General features: G+C 41.4%; 2 protein-coding genes across 3 annotated transcripts; one reads left to right on the top strand and one right to left on the bottom strand.

The window, feature by feature from the left end:
* Positions 1 to 1,784: 1,784 nt before the first annotated feature.
* On the bottom strand, positions 1,785 to 8,538 carry PSMB1 (proteasome 20S subunit beta 1). The gene is made up of 6 exons (XM_079971386.1): positions 8,358 to 8,538; positions 6,886 to 6,993; positions 5,008 to 5,089; positions 4,441 to 4,570; positions 3,193 to 3,299; positions 1,785 to 2,073 (listed from the first exon to the last, which is right to left on the bottom strand). Exons 1-6 carry the CDS (start codon positions 8,462 to 8,464, stop codon positions 1,888 to 1,890), a joined length of 720 nt encoding a protein of 239 aa, XP_079827512.1. The 5' UTR covers positions 8,465 to 8,538; the 3' UTR covers positions 1,785 to 1,887.
* Positions 8,539 to 9,203: 665 nt separating this feature from the next.
* TBP (TATA-box binding protein) lies at positions 9,204 to 27,190 on the top strand. 2 transcript variants are annotated; one of them, XM_079971379.1, is made up of 8 exons: positions 9,204 to 9,368; positions 14,990 to 15,222; positions 21,156 to 21,481; positions 22,464 to 22,551; positions 24,520 to 24,611; positions 24,805 to 24,972; positions 25,961 to 26,055; positions 26,419 to 27,190. In XM_079971379.1, the coding sequence occupies exons 2-8, from the start codon at positions 15,169 to 15,171 to the stop codon at positions 26,496 to 26,498; spliced, it is 903 nt and encodes a 300-aa protein (XP_079827505.1). In that variant the 5' UTR covers positions 9,204 to 9,368; positions 14,990 to 15,168; the 3' UTR covers positions 26,499 to 27,190. The 2 variants fall into 2 exon arrangements, with proteins under 2 accessions (XP_079827505.1, XP_079827506.1); XM_079971380.1 differs by lacking the exon at positions 9,204 to 9,368 and adding an exon at positions 9,384 to 9,818.
* The last annotated feature ends 187 nt before the right edge of the window (positions 27,191 to 27,377 follow it).

The raw sequence follows: 27,377 nt of genomic DNA, 5'->3' as shown, positions 1-27,377 counted from the left end.
TCTTCAGATGTCTTTTAAAGATAAGATAGTTACTTATTTCCTTCACATCTGAAGGGAGGGCATTCCACAGGGCAGGTACCACTACCAAGAAGGCCCTCTGTCTGGTTCCTTGTAACCTCACTTCTCGCAATGAGGGAACCGCCAGAAGGCCCTTGGCGCTGGATCTCAGTGTCTGGGCTGAACGATGGGGATGGAGACGCTCCTTCAGGTATACTGGGCCAAGGCTGTTTAGGGCTTTAAAGGTTAGCACCAACACTGAATTGTGCTTGGAAACGTACTGGGATCCAATGCAGATCTCTCAGGACCAGTGTTATGTGGTCCTGGCGGCCACTCCCAGTCACCAGTCTAGCTGCCGCATTCTGGATTAATTACAGTTTCTGGGTCACCTTCAAAGGTAGCCCCATGTAGAGCACATTGCAGTAGTCCAAGCAGGAGATAGCTTCAGTTCCCATTCTACAGATCATCATCTGAGTGACACTGTTGAATAGCGTCCTATAAACCCATGTTCTGCCATAGCTTATAAGATAGGCATTATGTTCTCAAACAAGAAAATTTGCTTTAACAAATTGCTACTTTAGAGCATAGTGCTGTAGAAAAAAGATGGAGTGAATCATAGGCCTTGTTCCCACATACAGTAAACCATGGTAAATCGTTTGCTATATATGCACCAATCTCACCCACTTCGCTCCCCATAATTAGCACAGGGGAAAAACAAAGCATAATCCCTGATTTAACATCAAGGCTGAATCAGGGATCAGTTTGTTTCATTCAAACCAACTTTGATCATTAAGCCACAAATCTTCTTTACAGATGTTTTATTTGGAACAAAATTAATCACGATCCCGAGTTCAGACATACACTAAAGCCAGTGATCATGGTTTGTTTTATGCACTAGCAGAGAGGAAGGAGCAAAGTGTTCATCATTGACTTGTTTACAGCAAATCATTAACCATGGTTTTCTGTGATGGGCAAAATTGGAATTACTACATGTGCTGAACTTCTGTAGCTTCAACAACCAGGAATGAGTATCTGACTAGCAAAGTACTTTCACCAAAATGCTAGTGCCAAATTTACTTCTCCACTGTAGGATAAACTCAAGTAAAGCATGTGGATATTCTGTAGTGAGCTAAATATATAATTAAGTATGCAGAGACCTTAAACATACTTACTATCTGGGCCAAAACACTTTTTAAAGAGTTTTTTAAAAAAACAACCACCACCACCACAGAACATCAGGAGTAATAATTATCAGAATTTTTATCTCCTTCAATGCTGTGATCCTGAGGAAAATCCCTCCCCTAAAGAAGATACTTGCATTTCGGAGAAAATTCCCGTTAGTGCCAAAAACTATTAGCCCCTTCCCATGTACCTGATATTCTTTGCAGTTTTTTTAAAAAACACCCTACATTAAATGCAAATACACATTTAACACCATGCCTTCATTGGGCCCTCTCTGCACCACGATTCAGAGAAACAGAAGGGACAGAAGGCTGGCTACCTTACTCACCCAAAATAATGAGAATTTGTCCAATAACAGCTGTCACCATCTTAACTTAAGGTATAAATTTGTATCATGCGTTTGTGCAAGTCCAAAGAATTAAGATAAATTTAAGTGGTTGTGTAGTAGACTGCGCTGACATAATGATCATAAGTTATTCTCTTCTACCATTTACCAGACTGCAACTTACATTTGAATAACTGAGCCTGTTTTTCCTTGACTGGCCTCATGTGACTCAAATCCCACTTATGCTGCAAACAATGAAATATAAATGATGAAAGACAGCTTTGGTGTCTTTTTTATTACATCAAATATCATACCAGCAGTATATAGCCTGCACAAAAATTAAGGTTGCACACCAAAATTCTTTAAATGCACAGTGCACTGATTTAGTCTCTTCGCAATGGAGTCATTTCTTCTTTAATTCCATCTTTTGTGATAATGCAGATTTTTAGTGCATCCCCAGTGTATACATCTCTTTCTGCAGCAGAAATAAAGACATCCTTGACTAACTGCAAAGCCTTCTCCAGAGACAAAGACACATGCTCCACATTCTGCAAGTTCTTCAGACCAACCTTTCAAAAAGAAAGACATTTTAATTAACCTTTCTGTTCTCACTTTCATTCGACAATTAAGATGAGGGCTACTTTGTTACAGGCCACTACAGGTCTTGCCACTAAAAAAAAAAAAAAAAATCAAAATAATGTGTAAGGAAGTCATTTGGTAAATGATCACTACATTCATTTGGAGGCGGGGGCAGAATAAGGGAATAAATTAAAGGCCAAATTCGCAAATTTACTTTGGCTGCAATTGCTGGAAATCAACTATACATAAATGCCATGACATCAAAATTACGGACAACTGATGATGAGATGACAGCAGTTTCACATGTGCAAGCATTATCTGAATGCAGTTATGGCAAATAAAATAGTCATCCTCTCAGAATTAATAAAAAAGAAACTGAAACAAGCACAAAGGACCAGTAGAAATTGTTTCCTTTTTATTTAAGTGACCTTCTAATGCCTGTGGCATGATCATGCTTGGTCAGCCAGAGCAGCACTGCTTTATAGAATGACAACACTTTCAGGAACTCCCAACCGAGCAAACAGCCCACCTGCTCACATAATATCTACATTAGTCATCAGTAGGCTAAGAGGAAAGAACCACCAAACTTGTCTAAAGCTATGACGTCTGGGGTTCTGGAAGCAAATCCTAATTGTTCCAGGCTGCCAAGAAGGTAGCCATTTACAAGTTTGTTCTTGTGTATGGAAAATTAGTTGATAAAAGCTTGTCTGTTTCTTACTCTTAATTTTCTATTAGATGAAAACTACTGTATGTCAAACATGGAGGCCATCAGAAGCACAGAAGAAACATTAAGTGCTTCAGAAACAATTCAACTACAATCTAACCTTGGTTCTTGAACAGCTTAGTTGGCGAACAAATCGGCTCCTGAACACCGAAAACCTGGGAGTAAGTGTTCTGGTTTTCAAACGTTTTTCGGAAGCCGAACATCCGACATGGCTTCTGCTTCAGTGCAGGAAGCTCCTGCAGCCAATCGGAAGCCACGGCTTGATTTTCGAATGGTTTTGGGAGTCAAATGGACTTCCAGAACGGATTAAGTTCGAGAACCAAGGTTCCACTGTACTTCTATGTCAATGTAACCGCTAACCAGAGAGTCATGTCTGAAATCTTACCTGGTTGTCCAGCAGAGGCTGCAGCATGGCACTAGCTGATCCACCAGCTTTGAAAGTATCTCTCTGGTAGGAGCCTACCGGATCAAAGCTGTACACTGCACCCTTTCCTTAAGAAGAAAAAGAAGCTGACGTTAGAATCACAAGCAGCAACCATGAATAAGGTCTAATAGCTGGAGCAGACACACACACAAAAGGCAACGGCAGCCACTTCAGTTTGGAACCAGATGATGTGGATTTAACAGAAATCGAGTAATGAACTGTCATCTTAGATAAATCTGGATGAGAAATTATATAGCTACCAAGGCATAACAAAATTAATCACACAATCCAAAAGAATGAACTCGAAACACAACCCAAAAGAATGAATTCCAAAAATCCAACAGGTATTGGCCCATTTCATATGCAACTCTAAGGCAAACCACAACTTGCCATGAATGAACATTGTGTGGGTTCCTGGAACAAAAAGTGCAGTTGCAGTGGTCCATCCCTGGCCCTGATGCCACCATGCTACCTAGGGCTGAGCTATGATTTGTCTTAGCATTAAGTCTCAAGCTGTGCTTATGGTTTGTGGTAAACCATGAACTGTAAACCAAGAACAAACCTTAGTTTACAGTTCATTGTATGTGTGAAACATTTTAAATCAATGGCCTGGTTCATACATTATGCCAAGCCATTCTCTGCCTAGCCAATGTATGGTCTGTTTGAATTGAGGAGTGGCTATTCCAGAGTGTTGCAGAGCAGTAGAAGGCTTGGGGCTTCATGGGCATGAATGTCATGGTTCCTGAAATTTGTTCTGATTGTGCAGATAAAATTTCACGGCTCTACAGTGGTACCTCGGGTTACATACGCTTCAGGTTACAGACTCCGCTAACCCAGAAATAGTACCTTGGGTTAAGAACTTTGCTTCAGGATGAGAACAGAAATCCTGCTCCGGCAGCAGTGGGAGGCCCCATTAGCTAAAGTGGTGCTTCAGGTTAAGTACGGACCTCCGGAACGAATTAAGTACTTAACCCAAGGTACCACTGTCATTCTACAGAATGTGTTGCTAGTGTGTGAAAACAGGCAAGATCCAAGGATCCCCAGGCACGCACCTCCAGATGGTGGAGACGTCAGGCGCCATCCTGGCACCCAGACATCTTCACTTTGTCACAAGCACGATAGCCAGGTACAAAATACATTTGGCGCCTAGAAAATTTTGAATGCTGCAAGAGAGACTTATATTTACTAAGAATTCAAATTAGACTTTACCTTCTTCATCTAATCCACCAATTATGTTGTAAACATAGTAAGGGAAGAATCTTCGAGAATACAGGATTGTAGAAAGCATGGCTGCAATAGCTCCAGCACTCATGGTCTTGTTATTGGAATGTTTGTACATCTGGAATCAAATGGCAAAATTGTTATAACAGAAACAAGGTGGAAGTTCATGCTGAATGTTTCCCTGAAATGAGCTGCAGAACAGGCAAGATGGTCAGATTCAGACTACCACATAAGCAGGCTACTCTACCAACAGGCAAGAAAAACTAGTTATCATTAAAGGGTAAAGGAGTTCCTTAAAACATCTGGCATCACCCAATGTTGTAACTGTACACTGGAACAGCCACCTACGTTTTATACACACCCCTGAGGTTAAAAAACAACAAAAACGCAAATTTACTTTCTAATCCACAATGCTTCAGCTGTTGTGCAGAGAAATTATATTTGATTCACCACTATGCCACAGGTATTTCTAGGCTTAAAAATATTTTCTTCGCATTTTTTTATTAGCGTTTGACCACCTCCATTTACAAACATATATAAATAAATATAATTTACCTTTAGCCTTGCTTCAATAATTTTAGTAAGTGTAAGGCAGTCTCCGTGAAATCCACTGCAACCAATGACCGTTGTATCTGTCCTGTACAAATGCAACATTAATATGATTTTAAGTAATCTTGACATGATGAATACTCTCAGATAAGATTTTTTTTTGTTAGTTGTGACACATTAACTGTAAACAAAAACATCAAAGAATTCCTCTCATTCAAATTTTCATAAAGTGGTGTTGTACGAATTACAACTTTACTGCTTAACATGCAGAACCAGGACTGATTCAGTTGTGCACTGATACTTTTTCTATTCAACATGATGATAAGCAACCGTGCTCACTATCACATGGGCCCATGCAATTTGAATACAGTGCTACACACAACTGGAGCAATTATATGGAATGCATTCTTGTAAGACGTGATGGTGATGTACTAGCTGTGAAGGCAAAGTACAACTTACATCTTCACAGGCCACATGCCACCAAATACCAGCTGCTGGAGACTTGTTGGCTTCTCAGAAGCATCTGGGAACACATGAACCTTTGGGTCTGATTTTGCAAAGCTTTGCTTATGTTCTTAACTCCATGTACTGGTGCCTGAGTATACTTTGGTTCACTTGATATATTCTCCACCAGATCACAGGTTCTCGAAGACACCACAGAATCACATAAAGGAAAAGTGGCAGTAATGCACAGCTGGACCAGCCCCAAGACTCCGCATAGCATATTATATAGCATATAGTAATTTGCACAAACCCTGCCATTTACAGAGAAAGCTATGGAGACAGTATTAACAAGTACCATCATCACAAAAGACCAACTGATGTCAATAGAAGGTTACAAGTCAAATGTTTATATCTAGACAACCATTTAAGAACTATTCTACTATAAAGCTAGCAACACAACCCTATGCAGAAGTCCTACTATGTTCAATGGGGCTCACTCCCAAGTAAGTGGATACATAGTATGCCTGCCTAAAACAGTAAAACTAAGTCTACAATTCTATATCCACTTACCTAGGAGTATATCCTAATATGCTAAGAATGCATCCCCAGTTGGAACCTATGAGACATGTCTATTAAGAAAGCTAAAAGGCTATATATTTCATGCATCAAATGAAATGAGTTATGCAAAAATGAGTGGTTTGTGGTACTACTCATACCTAGCAAATTTATTTCCTTTGCCCTGGAAAATTCTGATGCAATATTATAGAAAACATTTTTGTTTTGTAGTCTGAAATGTCCATGACGTGCATAAGCATGTAACTGGGTGTTTTTCCTATTTCACTTTAAAGAATATTACCCAAGAGAAGACACTGACATGTTAGTGAAACATGTTAGATAGTGAAACTAAAACTACTTATTTAGAAAAGGCTGGGCCTACCAATGTTCCAAGAGCTACTACAGCAGCACAATATTTTACTCAGAAGTAAATACTGCCATGTTCAATGGGGCTTACTCCACAGTAAGCGTGTTCAGGTTTGCAGCCCACGTGCACTCAAAAGCATGACCTAACACAACTTTTTCTGTACTTGAATAGCAGGCACACTGCAATGTGCTTTTAAACCGCTCTTTCATTTTCAAAAGCTGCTTGCCATGAAGGATGGAGGAACACAGCCAGAGAATTTCACCGTTTTACCAGATGGCATATTATGTAAGCTACAGCCAAGTTAGGCAAAATCCTTGTGAGTTATCATCCTTCTAGCTAAAAGTTTGAGATACTTGAGTTTATAAGAAATCAAATGAAGCTTATGGAAACACCAGGCTTCAGTGAAGTCCTGTTTCAAAAAGCAAAATTATAAAGAATTAAGTTAGCTGCAACGAAGATATGATGCTCTTGATGACTAAGGAAAATTACAATTTTAGGTTCTATCAAGTTAAACTTACAGTTTGTAGCATTTTGGACTGTCCCGGCTATGAATTGCATAGTCTTCACTCAGCCGGGTGTCTGAGGCAACAATAGAAAAGTCTTCACCAGCAATTGCCAATATAGTCCTTTAAGACAAAAAAAGGAACAAATGTTTCTGGGTACTAAGGATTTAGCAAACAATTCAGCTCGACAACACAAAAACTAGAAATCCTCCAAGTACAGTATTATAGATTTTGCTTTGGAGTTGTGATTGTTCCAATAAAAACCACATCTAACAAGTATTTGAAGACATAATCACATAATGCATTGCAGTAATGCAACCTGCAGATTACCAGAGCATAGACAACAGACGTTAGGCTATCTCTGTGCAGATAGGAGCACAGCTGAGCCATCAGATGAAGCTGATGTAAGCACTCTGTGTCACCAAGACTACCTGAGCCTCAAGGAACAGCAATGAATTCAGGAATACCCCAAATAAGGTACCCACTCTTTCAGCAGGAGTGTAATTCTGTCATTTATTGACTCTTGTCATTCTACCCTCAGTTATCGATCCACGTTTATACCAGAGAATCAGATACAGGCAACCCCTGATTTGAACAGGGGTTGCATTCTGGGTCATTTGTGCATGTTAGTGGAGTGCGTGCAAGCACGCCACACTCTTGCCCGGATCCAAAAACAGCCTGCACATACGTGGTTGTGCATTCTTTGAAAGCACTCAAAACTAGAGTTTCACTGACATAGCAGCCAGATCTCAGCAATTTTGATCAAAAACAGGATGCCAGACTAACAGAGAGTCTCCCCGCCCCCCAAAAAACCCCTTGGTTATTGTTTTTCCTTAGTGCACTTGTACAACTGAAAAAATACTGACAGCACTCTGAATTAAAATAAAAAGAAAATCGGATATACGTAAGGTTAAGAGATGAAATACAACTGAGGGAATCAAGGAGGAGCCACCCTCACCAACGGGAAAACCTAAAAATCCATGATAAAAAGGCAGGGTAGACTGGGAGGGTGGGATTAAAACTATTTTGTACAAGTTTTGATCTGGAAAAGCACACCGACTCTGTCGAGACCTTCGGGTGAGCATATGGAGGCCGTGATAACTGTGGGCTCTCACAGGAGGGCAGCGATTTGATGCTCTTGGTGATTGCATTCACCTTTAAAGCTGTTCTAGTGTTTTAAACTTGGAAGCCGTCTTGAGGGGGGGGGACTTTCTACGGCCATAAGGCATAGCTGTCAATTTTTCCCTTTTCTTGCGAGGAATCCTATTCGGAATAAGGGAATTTCCCTTAAAAAAAGGGAAACGTAGCTATGCCATAAGGTGGGGTCGGATTGTAATAAAACAAGCACGTCTCGAAGACATAAAAGCCAAACACTAGGAAGTAGGGCTGATCGCGTGCGCCAAGCAAAAACCGCCGTAATTTGGGCAGCCCGGACCGAGCAGCCGAATACAAAAGGAGAGGACAGGAAGCGGCTGCCAGATACTCACCCGCCATTGAAGGTGTAAGGGGAGAAGCGGTGTTGCACGGCAGAGCCCTGCTTCGCCTCACAACCCAGGCCAAGCGCGGGCTCGGCGTAGCCTGCTGTCGACAGCATCGTTAGCTTCAGAAACCCCGCCGCTTCCCGGACTGCTGCTGCTGCTGTCTCACGGCAAAATGGCGTCTCCGGAAGGGAACCGGTTTCCCAAGCCCTCTCTGGGCGGGATCCTCGACGACTTCCGGCGTCGGCACCTGCGCGTCGCAGCGCCACCTGCAGGCGGGAGGCTGCTAGGACTCACAAGGGGGCAACGGAGACGAAGGAGTGGGGATTCATTTCAAGCTTCAGACCCAAGCGCGCTTCCCGGGTAGATAGAGGCTGAGGCGGCGCCGGCGCTGGGGAGCCCGACTCCCATCCGCGCCAGCCAGCCAGCCTGGCCAATGTTCAGGAGTGATGGCAGTTGAAAAGTGCAGCAACATCTTGTTTTCGCTTTCCCCTCTTTCGTGGGTGGGGGGGGGTCTGCTTCTGCTGTAAAGGTCGAGGCAGAAAAAAAGACTTGCAGTCAAACGGGAACACGGGAGTCAGACGCAGCACTGCGCTGAGTGTTGGAGGCCAGCGTAAGGGGGGTCAGGAGCACCTTCGCTTTGCTTGGAATCCCTTCTTATCCCTGCGGTGCTCTGATCCATTTGCCTAGGCGAGTAGCAGGCGGCTTTGAGCGCCGATGCCTCCTAGGGAGGAGCTGCGCTTGGCATCCCGATGCTCATGCTCACCCCTCCTCCCCTTTATGCCCCATTCCTCTTTGGGACACGCCAGCCGCGCTCGGATTCTTTCGAACGCGCCTGCGCGTTCCTTCCGCTCATTTTTCTCCCCACCCCGCCTCCTGGCCGCTGCCGCCCTCAAGAAAGCTGGCGCCCGAGGTAACCGCCGAGCGGCGCAGCGGCTGCTTCGGATGACGCGAAAGAGGCGCGCCGCTCGATGAAGCGAGCGAAGGGGCACAGCTCGGCTCGGGAGAACTTCTGGAGCGGTAAGTTGCCGGTCCGCCAGCGTCGCCCTCGAGGGGAAGGGCAGCCCTGGGAAGGAGCCCAGAGCCGCTGGGCTGAGGGGGTCGGAGGAGGCGGCGCCGCTACGACTGTTCGTAACGCTACGGGCGGCAGGCAGGGCTTTCTCCTTCCCGCTCCCCCTTCCCGCCCTTCGGACCCGTAACGTCAGGACGAGGGTTTGGCGGGTCTGTGGGCCGCGAGTTGGGCCCGGTAGCCCGCCTGCCTGCCCCCGCCCGCCTGCCTCGCTCCCGCTTTTCCCTCCAGCGGAAACGCGGCCGGCGGGGAGGGGCGCCCTTCTCGACACCGCTTTCCCGGCGGCTGCGGGATGGCCATGTCGCCGGTCTCCCGCCTCCGCCCGGCTGCGGTTTCTGCTGCCCGCGCGGTTTCCCAGTCCATGGGAACTAATGAGGAGGATCCTAGCTAGTGGCCCTAAGGTAGGTTGCTTCTTCTCGGCCACATGTGCTCCTCCTGCAGCTCCTCCCGATTCTGTGCATGCTCTCTGCTTGGAAGCAAGTCCCACTCCGCTGAATGGGGCTCTTGCACCGTTGTAGGAGGTGCTCAGAGGGAGAGAGGTGAATAATCACCTTTCTGGTTCTCTGCACGTTTTTCTGCAAGTCGTTTTGGCGCACACGATTCCGAGAAGCACGCGATGATTCTGTGCAATTTAGGAAGCTGTCCTGGTCCTTTGCCATTCTAAAAATGTTTCGCAAGGAAGGGCCAGTGAAATGCACGGTAGTTTGCTGCGTTACTCTTTAACTAGTAGCAATGAGTCCAAAATGCCATAGTTTAACATACTTAATTGAAACAGGTTACATTTCCGTGGGCTCAAGATCACGGAATCATAGAATTGTAGGGTTGGAAGGGACACCGAGGATCATCTGGTCCAACTCCCTGCAGTGCCAGTCTGATGCACTGATCCATTGCGCCACAGAGATTGCTAGGCAGTTGTTGCTTAGGTTATAATCCTAAACTTACTGGCAGGTAAGTGCCATTTGAACTGTTGTAGTGTGTAATAGATATCAGTGAAACTCAACTATTGGGTGGTTGATGTCAATCTCTTTAGAAAGATATTTAATTGTGAAACCTGCAGTGGGTACTTAACTGTCTTGAACTATTTCTCCAGCTCTTTCACATATATTCCTACACAAACATAACTTTCTCTAAACATATGAATAGAGGGAGCTGTAGACCACAAGGAGTGGTGATTGACTGTGCTCATTTTATAAGAGTTTATACATGTTTATATTTCTGCTTAGATGTCAGTATTGTGTGTGTGCACTGTTAATGTATGTTGAATGTTTTTTGTATTTGATGAAAGTTATAAATAGAGGATGACAAAGTCAATTTGCAAACAGCTGTAATATGCAATGGTTGCACTCCTTTACACTCGCCTAATTCTTTCAATCTTGACGTGTTAAATTCTACCCACACTTATTATGTAGCAGTATAACAATAACTGTAGGTGTATCTGCAGCTGGAAAGATTATCCTGCCTTGACACCGATATATTTGTGGCATTTGGCAAGACTATTCTAATCCCTGGTGTAGTTCTGTGTCAGTGGAATAAAAATAGTGCTGTTTGGATGGCAGCCTTCAGTGAGTACTTCTATAAAACACTCCTTGAGGAAGCAAGGTTTGTATAGCTTCATTACTGAAGCAATATAGTCCATTCTGTAAAATAGCTTATTCAAAGTATTGATGTATGGAGGTGCTTCACAATGTTTCTGGGTTGTTTTTTACTAGGCCTTTAAGCTGTTGGTTTCTGGATGAAACAATCATTTCCTGGGATGTTGACAAATGGTGCTACTAGACCAGGGGTTTCCAGATTGCGGTCACTGGACCACCAGTGGTCTGCGACATGTCTGCATTAATTACTCATACTGATTTTTATTTTGCTGCCTTTATTTCTATATTATATTAGATTGTATTACAACTTGAATTCTGTGGAGTTCAAATTGCAATAAAATACAGGCAAGGGGGAATAAATTAAAACACACACACAAAAAATGCATAGTACCACACATTCCAGTTGCTACAGCAAGCAAAAAAATCATTAAGTGATCTGCCAAGGCCATAAATAATTTTCAAGTAGCCCATTGGCTGGGGTGGGGAAGCGCGGAATGGAAACCACTATACTAGATAGTGATGTTCTCGTGGTGTTCATAATCTAAGAGCAGCCATGCTGGAATCAAAGATCTGTGTACAGCAGCTTATTTTATCCAGTCACCAGCCAGATGCTTTTGGGAAGGCTGATGGAGGGCATGTAGGCATGTTGTCTCTTCTTCCAGGCCACTGTTATTGGGAGGCAGGCTGCCTCTCAGCCTGTATGATCCACATAGAAATGATTGGCTGATAGCCATTGATAGACTTGTCCCTCATAAACTACTGGTAGCTGAATCCTTCTTTAAAGCAAGCTGAGTTAATGCTGAGCTGTAGCAGTGAATTTCATTGAAGTACAGTACTAGTTTCTCATTTCACTGAATCTTCTTCCAATCAGTTTTTTTAAGGGTGTCCCAAACCCAAGTGTTAGGTGAACGAAATGAAATGCACTCTTTCATTTTGTCCACACTATGCATACTTTTATAAATGTGTATTGTGTTGCACCTTTTACAGTTATACAATTTCTTCCCAAGATGGGACAATCAGAAACCTACACAGTAGTTCAAGTGAATATATGCAGCCATATACTTGTACCCATAAATTATAATATTGACAGTTTTTTAACTGACATTTAATATGCATACACGGAACATATGTTATTTCTTAATTCAATTTAAAGTACATTTGTTGTTGTATAGTTGTTTAGTCGTGTCTGACTCTTCGTGACCCCATGGACCAGAGCACGCCAGACACTTCTGTCTTCCACTGCCTCCCGCAGTTTGGCCAAACTCATGCTGGTAGCTTCATGAACACTATCCAACCATCTTATCCTCTGTCGTCCCCTTCTCCTTGTGCCCTCCATCTTTCCCAACATCAGGGTCTTTTCCAGGGTGTCTTCTCTTCTCATGAGGTGGCCAAAGTATTGGAGCCTCAGCTTCACGATCTGTCCTTCTAGTGAGCACTCAGGGCTGATTTCCTTAAAAATAGATAGGTCTGATCTTCTTGCAGTCCATGGGACTCTCAAGAGTCTCCTCCAGCACCATAATTCAAAAGCATCAATTCTTCGGCGATCAGCCTTCTTTATGGTCCAGCTCTCACTTCCATACATCACTACTGGGAAAACCATAGCTTTAACTATACGGACCTTTGTTGGCAAGGTGATGTCTCTGCTTTTTAAGATGCTGTCTAGGTTTGCCATCGCTTTCCTCCCAAGAAGCAGGCATCTTTAAATTTCTTGGCTGCTGTTACCATCTGCAGTGATCATGGAGCCCAAGAAAGTAAAATCTCTCACTGCCTCCATTTCTTCCCCTTCTATTTGCCATGAGGTGATGGGCCCAGTTGCCATGATCTTCGGTTTTTTTTTTATGTTGAGCTTCAGACCATATTTTGCGTTCTCCTCTTTCACCTTCATTAAAAGGTTCTTTAATTCCTCCTCACTTTCTGCCATCAAGGTTGTGTCATCTGCATATCTGAGGTTGTTGATATTTCTTCCGGCAATCTTAATTCCAGCTAGGGATTCATCCAGCCCAGCCTTTCGCATGATGAATTCTGCATATAAGTTAAATAAGCTGGGAGACAATATCGTACTCTTTTCCCAATTTTGAACCAATCAGTTGTTCCATATCCAGTTCTAACTGTAGCTTCTTGTCCCACATAGAGATTTCTCAGGAGACAGATGAGGTGATCAGGCACTCCCATTTCTTTAAGAACTTGCCATAGTTTGCTGTGGTCAGCACAGTCAAAGGCTTTTGCATAGTCAATGAAGCAGAAGTAGATGTCTTTCTGGAACTCTCTAGCTTTCTCCATAATCCAGGGCATGTTTGCAATTAATGTTAAAGCCAACATATTTCTACTTTCCTTTAGTAGGGAGTAGGTTTTATTGAAATCATTGGACTTATTTCATAGTAAACAACCTTAGAATTGCATTTTTGCTCTCTTAAACTCACTCAGTTTTATTGTGCAGTTTTGATCTATTCTTTCCATGTAGGCGTTTTTGGAGTTTGCCAGCCTTTGGCCATAAGCAGTCATCAATAAACAATTATTAAGGGATAATATTCTCTCAATACAGGTGCATGCACGTGACTTCTCAAAATAGTTTCACACTCAGTGATACAGCTAGACATTTTATTATTATGTTTCCTCACAATTCTTGATGTCTTATTTTATGTTCATTTCCAAATAACCCATAGCATGGATTTTTGCCTTTTTCTTTCCTGACATGCCGTGAGTTGGTTTCATTGAGCTGTGCAACACAACCCCAATATTTTTTCTGGTTAGACAACCAGCATTAGAAATGACACCTTAAACCTATGTTGTGGTTGCCACCACGGAATATCTAGGCACCATAGTTTTTTTAGAATGAGACTTATTATTAATAATAATAATTCCATTTCTATGCCACTTTATATTTTAAAGAAAAAATCTCAGACAGGTTGATAACACATTAAAGCATCAACTAAAGCAATCCAGTATAAACCAAATTCAAGTTTCAAGGAAAACATTTCAGATCCTTTTCTAACTGTTGCCTATTATTCAGCCAAGGGATATAATAATCAGTTTCAAGCTTTATTCCAAAAAGGATCTCTTGATGTAAAAGGTCACTGTCATGCCCTTTTTAGAGGAATGCTCTTTGAAGGATGACCTTGTGCTCTCCAAGGCAAACATTCAGGAGAAGCATCCTGAATCAAGGGACTGCAAGGCAGAGCAGGGGGGTGCAGACACTTCAGGGGTCACATCAACCCACTCTCCTTTCAAGTTAGCTAGCTATTTATTTCTATTTTCAGTGTGAAAAATGTTTATGTAATCTGATACTTATTATTTACTTGTTGCACTCCTGATTTTGGCTTTTTGCTTGTCCTGGCCAGGCTGGTGCAGTGGCTAGTATGTTGAGTTTGGACCTCCAAATCTTTTCTCAGATAATGAATGTCATCGAAAGACCTTGGGAATAACACTCTGTCTCTGCTGAAGCTCACCGTCTATGGGGTATACAAAGTAATAAAATAATAACCTCAGTTTGCTTATTACTTAACATTCTTTAAAAGTTCAGGTATGAACAGAATAGAAATTTTAAGTTGCAGTATTACTGGGTCAAAGAAGAAACCAAGTTGTAAGTACTTGATTTCTTTTTAGGTATTGTTATTTTCCTTCCAAACTGAGCTATTTGGGTTGGGTAGCTAAACTGATCGTGTATTCTCCATTGTCCTGCTTCAAAGGTAATTGTCATCACAGATCTCATCTGTCTGTTAGGCTTATGCTTTTTGCTTACTTCAAAAACCAATTTATTCAGTATGTGGGAGATCTGAAAGGCGATTTGTCAAGCTCTTAGAACTGACACCCAGAAGCTATTCTGCAAGCAGGCCCATGCATATAATACTGGAAGAAGCACACTTGACAGCATTGTTTGGACAACAGAAATACATTTTGTGACTATAAAATACAGCAGTGTTGTGTGTTTCTTAATTTTACTGCAAGGCATGCATTTCATTAAACTTGTTTCTCTCTTTCAGACTTATGATCCTCCTCTTAGACACTTGGAAGCTGAAGTCCTTTCAAATATGTCAAGACAGGCTGCAAACCTTGTTGGGATGCTTTAGGAAGTGACTCTCAAGGCAGATGGTGTGAAACTGCTTTTCTGGACGGGGTTTCTGTAAATACTTGTCACTTGACTGGACACCGGACTGCTGCCATGGATCAAAACAACAGTTTACCACCCTACGCCCAGGGTTTAGCATCCCCTCAGGTAAAGATGTGCGAATTTTGCAGCTTATTAGGAAACACAGATTTCAAAATTATTTACCCAGTGAAAAGTGATGCAATGTTGTAGGCACTAGATCTTCCTCCTCTCATTATCTTTTTTCTCGGTGGGCTTGCTTCAAACTCTTTTGAATCACATCTTATCTATCTATCTATCTATCTATCTATGCCTGAGAAGATCACAGGGTGGTTTTACCTCTTCCTTCTCAACAAAGGCCAGAACATGCTCTGGCCCTACCTTTTGCTATGCCTCTTCAATGGCCTCAGTGAAAGGGTAGTTGGCAAAGGAGGCAAGAAATACCACTGGCCCTTATTACAGCCATTGCCCTAAGTGGCGGCATGCTTGCTGATGGAGCAGTCCCTACCACAAACTTACTACAGCCTCCTTCAATGGTAGCCAAGAATGCTTTTCTTGGACCCTCTCTGTTTTTTTTGACTCTCTGGAAGCCAGTTCCTTGGCAAGAGCTGAAAATATTGGAGGCACTTCTTCCCTTCCTGCTTCATTCTTGTTTACTTTTTGAGTGGGTGAAGCATTAAAGACACAGACTCCTCCATACTGACTTCCTAACTACCCAAACTCAATGTCCAGCATTTTGTGTCTTTGATGTACCCTTGGCCTGAAAGGTGTCTGTGTGTGTGTGAGAGAGAGAGAGAGAGGGAGGAGACTCTTATTTCATTTAATTTCAAAATATAGTCTCAATTTATAATTATGGTTTAGACTTGAATCCTTTTTCAAAATATCTCAGTTAAAGTGAACAATGTGTGTCTAGATGGTTATTTGTATTCTGGAAATTCCGAACTCTGCCCTCCTTCTGTTGTTTTGTAATTTTGTCATAATGCAATTTGATTGAAGGGAACAATAAGCAAACAATAGTTTGTTTGTTTATTTAGAGTATTTATATACCGTTTTTCAGGTGGACTTCACATAAGATTATTACAACAATAAGCATCTCCTTAAAAAAGAAGCTGCAATAGAATGGATGGGACAACTTGTTTAGAAAAAACTGTTACCGCTTCTTCTCCCCTCAGGGCAAGATGGTCCTTCAGACATCCCTGTGGTGAAAGTTGAGAGAAGGGAAAGTTGCAAAACACTGCAGGATTGCTTAAAAAGAACTGTTCTGCATACTTGGAATTTGCTGATCTTTTTAAAAAGAGTATGACATGTACAACTGAATTTATTTTAATTAGCTTCAACTAGTAATTCCCAAACTGTGTCCCAGGCATGGGGTATACTAGTGTGCCTTGAGGGATACATTTTGAAATAATAGATGCAATTCAGCATTGCACTCTTCCAGTTGTTCCACCTGCAAAAGCACTTCAGCTTGCTAGACAGAATGATCCCACCTCTCTCTCTCAACCTCCCCAGAGCCAATGTTGGGGCACAAGGGGAAGTGGCGGGGAGCGCCATGATGCAAGCAGAAGTTATTGTGCAGGGCTTCTGCTGATCTCACTGAGTAGGTGACTCCTGCCCAACTGCATGTTCTGAACCCAAAACAGCTGTCCAGCAGGGGCTTCATTGCTTCATGTTTTTACTGCTCTGTTCTTCCCTTGATTTTATTTTGCTTTCTGGTTGGCATTCTCTAGTGGTGGGCAACTCAGACACCTCTCTACATTGTATTTGGATAATTCGGGCAGAAATATTTGGGACACTTACTTAGGAGCAAGCCTCACTGAACACAGTTGGGCTTTCTTCTGGGTAAACATGCATAGGAATGTAGTGTCCGTCATCCCTGATGCAAAGACACAGAACTACCAGCCTCAGGGAAGGAATGCTGAAATGAAAGGGAAGCGCTCCTTTGAGTAGGTAGTTATTACTTTTACAGGTTCTGAAAATCAACCATTAAGGATATAAGAGCACTGCATGCCTTTAATTTTAAGGGAAAGTTCCTCAGCCAAAGAGAAGCACTGATTTAAAAGTATCCTAGTGTAATGAAAGCATATTTGTTTTTTTATATATGATTTTTATTAATTTTCCAATAAAAACAAATTTATAACATCAAAAACTCATCACACATCTTTTTTTCTTTTTTCAATAATATTTATTCCAATTTTAAAGATTACAAAAGAAAACAGTAGATTTAACAAAACAAAACAAAAGCGAAACCATGAATACAGACAAGCAAAACTAAAGGGGGGGGAAGCCCCCCCCAAAATACAGGGAATTAAGAAAAAAAAAAAAGAAAAACGAATCAAATCTTCCCATAACTTATTTTCCATTTGCTTATTTCATTGACCTCCTCACACCTCCCTTTTTTGTATTCTAGTTCAATTAGATATTTCAGCAAATCCTTTCCCTCTTTGTCTTTATCCCAATACTTTATCTTAACATACTGTAATTTTACACTCTCTTCTTTCACCATAATTTATCTTAATGTACTGTAATTTTACATTATCTTCTTTCACCAATTAACAAACCATTTTTACTTTGTTTAGTCTTATTTTTCATTAAAGTTTATATATTTGAACTTAATCTCTTAAAAACATTTCCCCATGGGTCATAAAATTTCATTCCACGATTTTTCCATCCCTCATTAAATTTTTAAAGTCTCCTTATAAACACTTTAAATTCCCAGTCTTCTTCCACCGTCTCCTCTCCCTGGTCTCGGCCCCTGCCATCACTTCCGTCAACCCCCAACAGTCCATCAACCTGGAAATCTTATGTCCAAGGCTCTTAACTCTTCTTCACGTCCCTTCTGCCGGATTTCTTGATGATCTTTGATACTAACAAACAGATCTCGGGGATGCTCCAACCCAACCATACTTTTATTCCTTCTTAATAAGTCAGCCAGGTCTCCATGGTTAAAACTGGAGCCCATAAGGCATTCCAAATCTTGTTTTGCAATTCCTCCAAGTCCAAAGGCCCCAAAGGCTCCAATCTTCTCCTGGCCCAAATCCATATCCCAAAAGTCAATTGATCCCTGAATAAGGGAATCTCTCCAACTTTCCATTTCCAGTTCAGGCGAGGCTCCCATCTTCATAATCTGTTTTTTTCTAGTTACAGTCATATAGGGCCTCAACTTGTAATCCTCCATTTGCATCTGTAAGGTTGAGGCTCCCCCTTGTATTGCTTTATATTCAACATCAACAACTTTCTCCTTCTCCAATTCATCCATTTGTTCCATTAAAGTAGATTCCTGTGCCGGATCAACTTCTGCGCTGATGCCCACTTTTGTTCCCAAGATATCAATACTAGTAGCCATGTTCTCTATCTGTTTATGCAGCTTTCCCAACAGATAAATTGTCTTATTCAATACAGACACTATATCTTCTTTTGCCGACATTCTTGGGATGTTCAAGGTCAAAACCTGGTTTCCCACAGTCTTTATCTTAAAGCCAAAATCTCCAGCTGCACTTTTGTAACAATGTCCCAAAACTCCCTCTAGAGGAAGACAGTCTCCATTTGTATCAATCCTTTCCAGCACAATTCCAAAGGTAAAATAGTAACACTTTTCAGTTACCTTTTCTTCTTTTTAAGCGCAGAAGCGGACGATGGAAACAATGTCTTTCTTTTATGGCTAGCTGTCAAATTTATCCTGTTCACCGTCGAAGGACTTTTTACAAACCATTCCCAGGTTCAGAGACACGATTTTTAATTTTTCACTTTCTCTTGCAGAATCACTTGGTCAAAATTCACCCCTCTTCTCCTACTTCCAAGGGGGTTAAGTAATTTCAATCAGTGGAGTTTTAATCCTTTACATGAGACTTTCCAAGACCTTAGTTAACAATTACTTTGCCTCAGTCTGTTTACAGAAAGGGAAGGTGGGCTTCCTGTTTGAACCTTCCCCGTTTGATGCCAAATTAAGTTGTTTTAAAAGTCCAAATTTCAGTTCTACTCACGGGTTGCTGTTTAAAATCCAATTTCCCACAGGAAAAAAGTCAGCGCTCTCCGACAGCAGCAATGCAGCTTCACTCCATGAAAGAAGCGGTCGATTCAAAGCACCGCGCCACTCACCCCACGTCGCTCCGGATTCCCGATACCGGGTCTCCCCGCGAGTAGGGGAGGCGCAAAAGGTGCCAGCCGAATCCCAAGTTCACAGGCTTCTCCACCTGTGATTTCTGAGGGTCTCCGCCTTCGCCGTGGCGGTCAGACCCTGTTTTTCACGGAGCAAGTTCCTCCCAAATGGAGGAGCTCCGCCATTGCCGGAGGCGCCAACCCGGAAGTCTCCGCACATCTTTTTTTCTTTTAGACTTCCATCAACATGTCTGATAATTTCCCGTAATTACCACAAATCTTCACATTTCTTAATTTATATTGCACTATATATATGTTTATCTTACCATGTTGTTTAAACAATATGTCTTCAATCGTAGGCATTTCTTCTTGTTTCCATTTCTGGGCCAAAAGAGTTCTGGCTGCTGTTACTGCATACAGAAATACTTTCTGATCGTTCCTTTTTATTTCACCACCTAATATTCCTAATAGAAATGCTTCTGGTTTTTTAACAAATGTATATTTCTGTATTTTCTTTATCTCATTATATATCATTTCCCAGAAGCACTTCATTTTTTTACATTCCCACCACATATGATAAAATGTCCCTTCTTTTCTCCTTACATTTCCAACATTTATTACTCACCTTATACATCTTACTTAATTTAACTGGTGTTATATACCATCGATATATCATTTTCATAACATTTTCTTTAATTGTGGTACATGCCGTAAATCTCATCCCTTCCTTCCACAATTTTATCCAATCATCAAATTGAATGTTATATCCAAAGTCTTTGGCCCATTGAATCATAACTGATTTAACCTCTTCATCCTTCAAATGCCATTCTAATAATAATTTATACATCATAGATAAATTTTTAACTTCATTATTCAATACTTCACAGGCTAGAATTAAAATGTCAGTAGGTTTAAAGTCCGTTGCTGCTAATTGCACAGATCTTTTTAAAAACGAAAGTAGAAAGCTCTCGGAGTCTTCTCCCCCGACGTTTCCCACCGAATCACTGATAAGACTATTAATTTTGCTTTCCAAACGACTCTCCCCCTTTTCTCTATCTTTATAGTCCTTATACTCCTTATAGTCCTTTAGAAGGCAGTCAAATAAATTATCAGTTTAATCTGTTTGCATTGACTTGCGTTTTTGTTCCGCTCTGAAGATTGTTCTTGTGTGTAGTTTAAATTCCAGGCAAGGCTGGCCTCCTTTTTTCCACCTTACCCACTTTGAGTTGGCTCTAATCCATAAATTTGTATTTTAAAAAGTCCCAATTCGGTTTCTTAATGTTTGAGAGCTGATCGCTTCTGTGTGCAAGCTCGGAGTTTCGCTCTTGAGGGATAGAAATGGCTTCCCGCTGTCCGCTTCTCTACCCTGCCGCTCTCGTCGCCTCCAAAAAAGAGGTTACTTGGCAGCTGGAGGATAAACTCATGGACCGTGCCAGGACCCTGCCCCTTGAATATCCTTTCAAGGGTGTTTGGGGGGCAGCGGCGCTCTTGCAGCACTCCCTTTTCCCCTCAAAAGCTGGATTCTCTCAGCACTGAGGAAGACCGCTTGCTTTCACTCCCACAATCACCGGAAGCCTTCTAATGAAAGCATATATTAGAGAAGTCCAGTTTTGATCTACCCGCCCCTTTCCTTTATTATAGTAACTGAATGTCAATTTCAGCCCTGTTATAAGAGTCCAAGTAAAATAAGGTGATAACAATGCCTTGGAGAATACACATGGTAATATACTCATTCTGGAGGATCCTAGCTACTGTTTCAGTGCAATCCTGTGCATGTTTATTCAAAGGTAAAGCACATTGTGTCCAGTGGGTCTTACTCCCAGGTTAGTATGCATTGGATTGCACCATTGGTATGAAAATAGAATTGGCTGTTTTTAAAGCAACTTCACTAATACTTAATCCTCTTCTTGATGGTTCAAAAACATCTGTGTTCGGTAGCATTCTCTAATTCTCTTCTCTTTTTTTAGGGTGCGATGACTCCCGGCATCCCTATATTTAGTCCCATGATGCCCTATGGCACGGGGCTCACACCCCAACCTGTTCAAAGCACCAACAGCTTATCTATTCTGGAAGAGCAACAGAGGCAACAGCAGCAAGCAGCAGCACAGCAGTCCACATCACAATCCACACAGGGTGCATCCGGTCAAACGCCGCAGCTCTTCCACTCACAGACACTTACTACAGCCCCTTTACCAGGAACCACACCTCTCTACCCCTCTCCAATGACCCCCATGACCCCAATAACTCCTGCAACACCTGCCTCTGAAAGCTCTGGGATTGTACCACAGCTACAGTGAGTGTGTAGTCTTCTCTTCTCCCTCCCATGACCCTGCAATATTTTTAAATAATGACTGTAAGCTCCTGTAACCTTCTGATCTTGGCTAGCAAATCTATCTATTTTGATTGACTAGGGCCAAGCAACTAGTGTTAAGCAGCAATAATAAAGTACCTTTTAATGGCAGCTACTTAACTAAAAACCACTGAATAGTTGACATATCCCTCGCTTCCCGGACATCTCAAATAAGCCTCACAACATTTGCAAAAGATGTTCAGGCTTTAGCTCATGTTTTGGAATGTGGAACTTCTTAAGAATGTGACAGCTATAGAGTTCCTCTGCATCTCTGTGTTCTGAACTGGTTCACAGATGGGGAGTTCATGAGCACTCTCAATTGTTTGATTGTTCTTAGACAACAGGATAGGCTATAAGGCAGGAGGTGCCCCTAATATGTTGACCATAAACTGTTAATGCACATCAATGTGGGACTGAATGGGCTGCTGTAGTTTTACAATAGTTCAATTCTTTGTTGTGTTCAGAGACAATACGATAGCACCCTTCAAATATTTGTCACAGCTCTGATGGACCAAATGTATTTCCTGCTGTTCCATAGGATAGGACCCAAATCAATGGGTTCACTGTGCGAAAATGGAACAGTTCATTGGGGTGTAGTAGACTTTCCTTTGTTGGAGATTGAGTGTGTGTGTGTGTGTGTGTGTGAGAGAGAGAGAGAGAGAGAGAGAGAGAGAGAGAGATTATTCTTGAAAATATATATTCATAATAACTGTAACCATATAAATCAGTAGGGTGTGTTTACATGAAAATTGGCACGAGACAGTAACTCATGAGTCAAAGTTATCCCGGTTGTAAATCTTATAAGGCTGAGTTGCGTCCTGGTATTCTAGTTTTTACTTGCTTAAATGCAATTGCATAGTAGGGGATACATTCAAAATTTAGGGAAAAATCTAGCTTGCCTAGCATGTCTTTGAATTGTCTTTAGGAATATTGTGTCTACAGTGAATCTTGGTTGCAAACTGGACCTCAAAACCATTGCCCTTCGTGCTCGAAATGCTGAATACAACCCCAAGGTAAGATATAATGGAGAGTCGATAGCCATTACCTGATGCTTCTGTTTCTGATTGCCCACAGGTCCAGCATGAATCTCTTTTAGCTTTCTCATGGTTGGGGGAGCCCCCAGTCTACAGGTCCCAAATTGGTCTGTGGGGCTGTTTCCCCAAGCCAAGCCCATCTGCCCCACACCTGACATCATATGTCAGGAGTTGGACATAGGCAGTTCCACTAGAACAAATAATTCACCTGTTGGATCGAGTTTGGCAATTTCCTATCTTTACTCTTTAAAGAAGGTAAAACAATAAATCTAGCAGAATTGGTAGAAAGAATGCAAAAGTCACTTGCAAAGGTATTTCTAAAAGGGAAGTGACAGTTTTCACCTCTCCAAAAGCTCCTTGGCAAAAGTAATATTTTGAGTTGTCCATATTCAGATGGTATGTGAAATCAGTTTAGTGTGTGAGAAGTGAGCCTTGAGCTCACATAATTCTCTCCCGTTTCTTTCTCCTGGGATGACTGCAAGGAGTGGAGAATCTTTCCTTCCCATTTTTGCTTATTCAGTTTGTGCTTTCTGAACTGACAAGCTGTCATGAATATTGACTATGGTTAGTTTGAAACAAGTCAACAGAGCCTGGGGTTAAATAAAAAAGGAAAAGGTCCATGAAGTTGTGAGGTATTGTATGGTGATGGGAAGGGGAGTATTTTTCCTAGTGTTTACCAGTTCATTTTAAAGGATTAGTGGTGGAGAATGCAGTCTTTCAACTGTCCAGGGGAGTTCTGCACCTCTAAAGAATTGTTGGGGAAACCCAACTTCCTCTGCGTCCTATTTCCTGGAGGGAGAGGCACAAATGGATAAGACTGGCACTTCTCTTCTGCTAGATAACTGTTGCTCACATTTGGAGATTAGAGTCTCTATATAGTAAAAAATGATACTTTGTTGAAGAAAACTTTTTTTTAGTGTTGAATCTAAGGACGAAGAACCTGCTACAATAAAAATCTTATATAATGAAACACTTAAAACAATTTGTAGCAGAGTGAGCTTGCAATACTCCTTGCAATATTTTTAACAAGCCTCCTGAATTTGGGCTGCAAAATATGGCTTATATACAGTGGTGCCCCGCAAGACGAATGCCTCGCAAGACGGAAAACTCACTAGACGAAAGAGTTTTCTGTTTTGGAGGTGCTTCGCAAAACGAATTTCCTATGGCCTTGCTTCGCAAGACGATAATGTCTTGCGAGTTCTTGCGGGGTTTTTTTCCTCCCCCCCCCTTTTTCTAAGCCGCTAAAAGCCGCTAAACCGCTAATAGCACTAATCCGCTAAGTCATCAATGGGCTTGCTTCGCAAGACGAAAAAACCGCTAGACAAAGAGACTCGCGGAACGGATTCTTTTCGTCTTGCGAGGCACCACTGTATCTTAAAGTAGAAATGAGGGCTGTTTATACAGCAAGATAAATAATCCCTTTTGGAATGTGAGGTCCACACTCTTATTCCTGAAGTAGTTGATTATAAATGATTGCAAAATTATAAAGATGAGGAGTACAGTGGTACCTCGCAAGACGAATGCCTCGTAAGACGAAAAACTCGCAAGACGAAAGAGTTTTTCGTTTTTTGAGTTGCTTCGCAAGACGGATTTCCCTATGGGCTTGCTTCGCAAGACGAAAACGTCTTGCAAGTTTGTTTCCTTTGTCTTGCAAGTTTGTTTCCTTTTTCTTGAAACCGTGTATTCAGGGGGTGCAGTTGCGACTTGACTTCGAGGAGCAACTCATAGCACGCGTTGTGGTAGCCTTTTTTTGAGGTTTTTGAAGACTTTGGTGATTTTTGAAGCTTTTCCAAAATCCGTGCTTCGCAAGACGAAAAAAATCGCAGAACGAATTAATTTCGTCTTGCGAGGTACCACTGTATAGAGGTTGTTGCAGCTTCAAAAATTACTTACTAATGTTTCTTGGGATTCTTGTAGTAACCACCTTTTTTTTTTTTTGTATTTCAGCGTTTTGCTGCTGTAATCATGAGAATAAGAGAGCCACGTACCACCGCCCTCATATTCAGTTCTGGGAAAATGGTGTGTACAGGGGCGAAGAGGTATGTGAGTCCATGGAGTATCTGCCCATTAATCTCAATGCCCAGTATAGTTTTATTCTCATTTCACTTGGGGGTTGACAGTCCAGCTCCCCAAGCACATTTACTGCACACACATGTACCATATAAAACATTTTGCTATTATTTACTTGGTAAATAATACTTGGTAAAATTACAGTGACTTCTTTTTCCCCAGTGAGGAGCAGTCCAGGTTAGCTGCCAGGAAGTATGCCAGAGTTGTGCAGAAATTAGGCTTTCCAGCCAAATTCTTGGATTTTAAGATTCAGAATATGGTGGGCAGCTGTGATGTGAAATTCCCCATCAGGCTTGAAGGATTGGTACTAACGCATCAACAGTTTAGCAGGTAGGTAAAAGGTTATTGTACCCAAGTGGTGAATAAAACCTGCCACAAAATACAAAGTGGATACGGCAACATATTCTCTTGTTATTATCTCCGCCATTTTAATTTTTTTTGTTAGTATGTTTAATCATTGCTTTGGATCTTCCATAGTATCCTGAATTAGGTGTATGCAAATGAGAAGGATTGCTTGTCAAGCTGTAGCCAATTTAGGACATTCTGTGGGTTGGATCCAGGTAAAAGTGCATAGCAGAAGGCTGGTTAATTTCCCCACACCTCTCACCAAAAACCTTCTCCATGAAGGACAGGCATCCACAGAAATCGAGCAGAGGCACTTTCAGTGAGCACTGCTCACATTTGCAAAAGGTGCATGTATCCAGTTTTTGGAGATTTCCTATTCAGCAGAGTCCCCTGACCCCTGGGAGAAGCACTGACTCAACTTCTGTCAGTGTCCTACTACATACTTTTCTCAGATCCAACCCTGTATCTATAAAGTTTTGTAGACAAGAATCACAACACTTGAGACTTCTTCCATTTGCTAATATTTTATGATGTAATGATTTTATTGTATATAGCCGTATTTTAAATAATCTGGTGGTTTACAGACAAGTGTCTCTCAAAAAGGGGGGGGGAATAGACTGGGGGGGAATAGACTGGTCTCATGAAGTCTTGGGGACTAATGGTGTACATTGCTAGCTGAGTTGCCAAAGAAATCTGTATGAAAACCTTTTTAAATGTCAGCTCCCCATAAAGAGCTTGAAACAGGAGATGGTTCAACAGTTAGCTTAAGCCGTATTTTGTCATTCTTATACAAAATATGTCGTATATTTTGCAGGAAATGTCTGCTTTGGTGTATCAGCCACAAGATTTAGTAATAACAAAAAGTAACATGTGGCAAGAGAAATAAAATGACTTTCACTTACAGACATCTCATTCAACCCACACTAGCTTAAGTTTCATTTAAAGATTTTGCCTGTTTATTCTTTTCTTCCAGTTATGAGCCAGAATTGTTTCCTGGTTTAATTTACAGAATGATCAAGCCAAGAATTGTCCTGCTTATATTTGTTTCTGGGAAGGTAGTTTTAACAGGTAAGTTACATATGACATTTCTGCATTGAGTTAAACTGTAGTGCCAACAGGGGTTCCTAATAGTAATGATTTCATGAAAATCCAAATTATTTTAATGTCCGCTTCGTCATTTTTTGAAGTGTTGGTGTTTTGGTATTGCAAATGTGCTACAACTTCTGTCGATGAACTCTTCTAAGAGTCTACAACTATGGACCAACTGCACAAATAAGAGATTTGAGCCATGCAGTTCCTCCTTTTTCCTGTCCACATTACAGGAAAAGAATAAACCAGGCACCCTACCTCATGCCCTGTAAAAAAGGGGGGTACATTGTAGTTTCTTGGGCTTTTTTAATGTGATTGTATAACTAGTGCTTTGCCTTCTAGGTGCAAAAGTCAGAGCTGAAATCTACGAAGCATTTGAAAATATATATCCTATTTTAAAAGGATTCAGAAAGACAACGTAACAGTTCCTCGTGCTCATCCAAGACGTTGGGGAACATTTTTAAAGTTACTGATTATGGCACAGAAGTAAAAGGAGACTTACAGACTGTAGCATCAGGCCTTGGAACCTTTTCCCAGTTAGTGCCTAATTACCAGATCTCCATGGGGAGGGTGTTTGTGTTACGTCTATACTCAGTTACCGTGAGTTGCTTCACTCGGCTCTCCTTGGAGAAACAACTCGACTTATTTATATTTCTAGCTTTTAAACAGTTTTAACATCTATTTTTTAAAAAATCGGAAACCTTACGCTGGCAAATTGGTTAAACCGTGTTACTCAACATTTAACAGTTTTCTTACAGTATTCTTTCAACCATGAATTTTATAATCAGAAACTTTGATTCTACATTTTTAGACCACCTTTCACATTCCCTGTTTTCAGTATTCAGCAGGACAGAAAGTTGCTAATCAAAACTGATGGTTGTATATATATTCCTCTATTTGGGAAGCAATTTTTTGAGTTCTAAATGTATAAATACATACTGCTTTTGAAAATTGGGGAAAGAATTTGAAGAGTAAAAGCCTGTGATTAACCTGATTGGCTTCTGCTGCTGTTTTAATGTGCTAAATGCATGCTTGTAGCTTTCAGTGTATTGAATTGGTTTTTATAAGATTTCTTAACAATCCAGTATTAAAGCAATGTGTTTTGCCTTTTAAATTACTTTCTGTGTGTTTCTTAAGTATCTTTTAAAAAAAAGTTTAGCATATAAGCTATAGCTTAGTTCACACATTTTCTGGAACTGGTGGTCAATTCATGTAGTGGTGGAGCAGGCTTGCAGCCCTATAGGGATAAGAACAATTTAAAATGGGTAGCACCATTTAAACACCTGGTCATATGAAGCACC

This window comes from Podarcis cretensis, assembly GCF_951804945.1.
Source record: "Podarcis cretensis genome assembly, chromosome: 3".
Lineage (NCBI taxonomy): Eukaryota > Metazoa > Chordata > Lepidosauria > Squamata > Lacertidae > Podarcis > Podarcis cretensis.
Note: the sequence above shows the minus strand (reverse complement) of the source record. Positions and strands in the feature narration are given on the sequence as shown.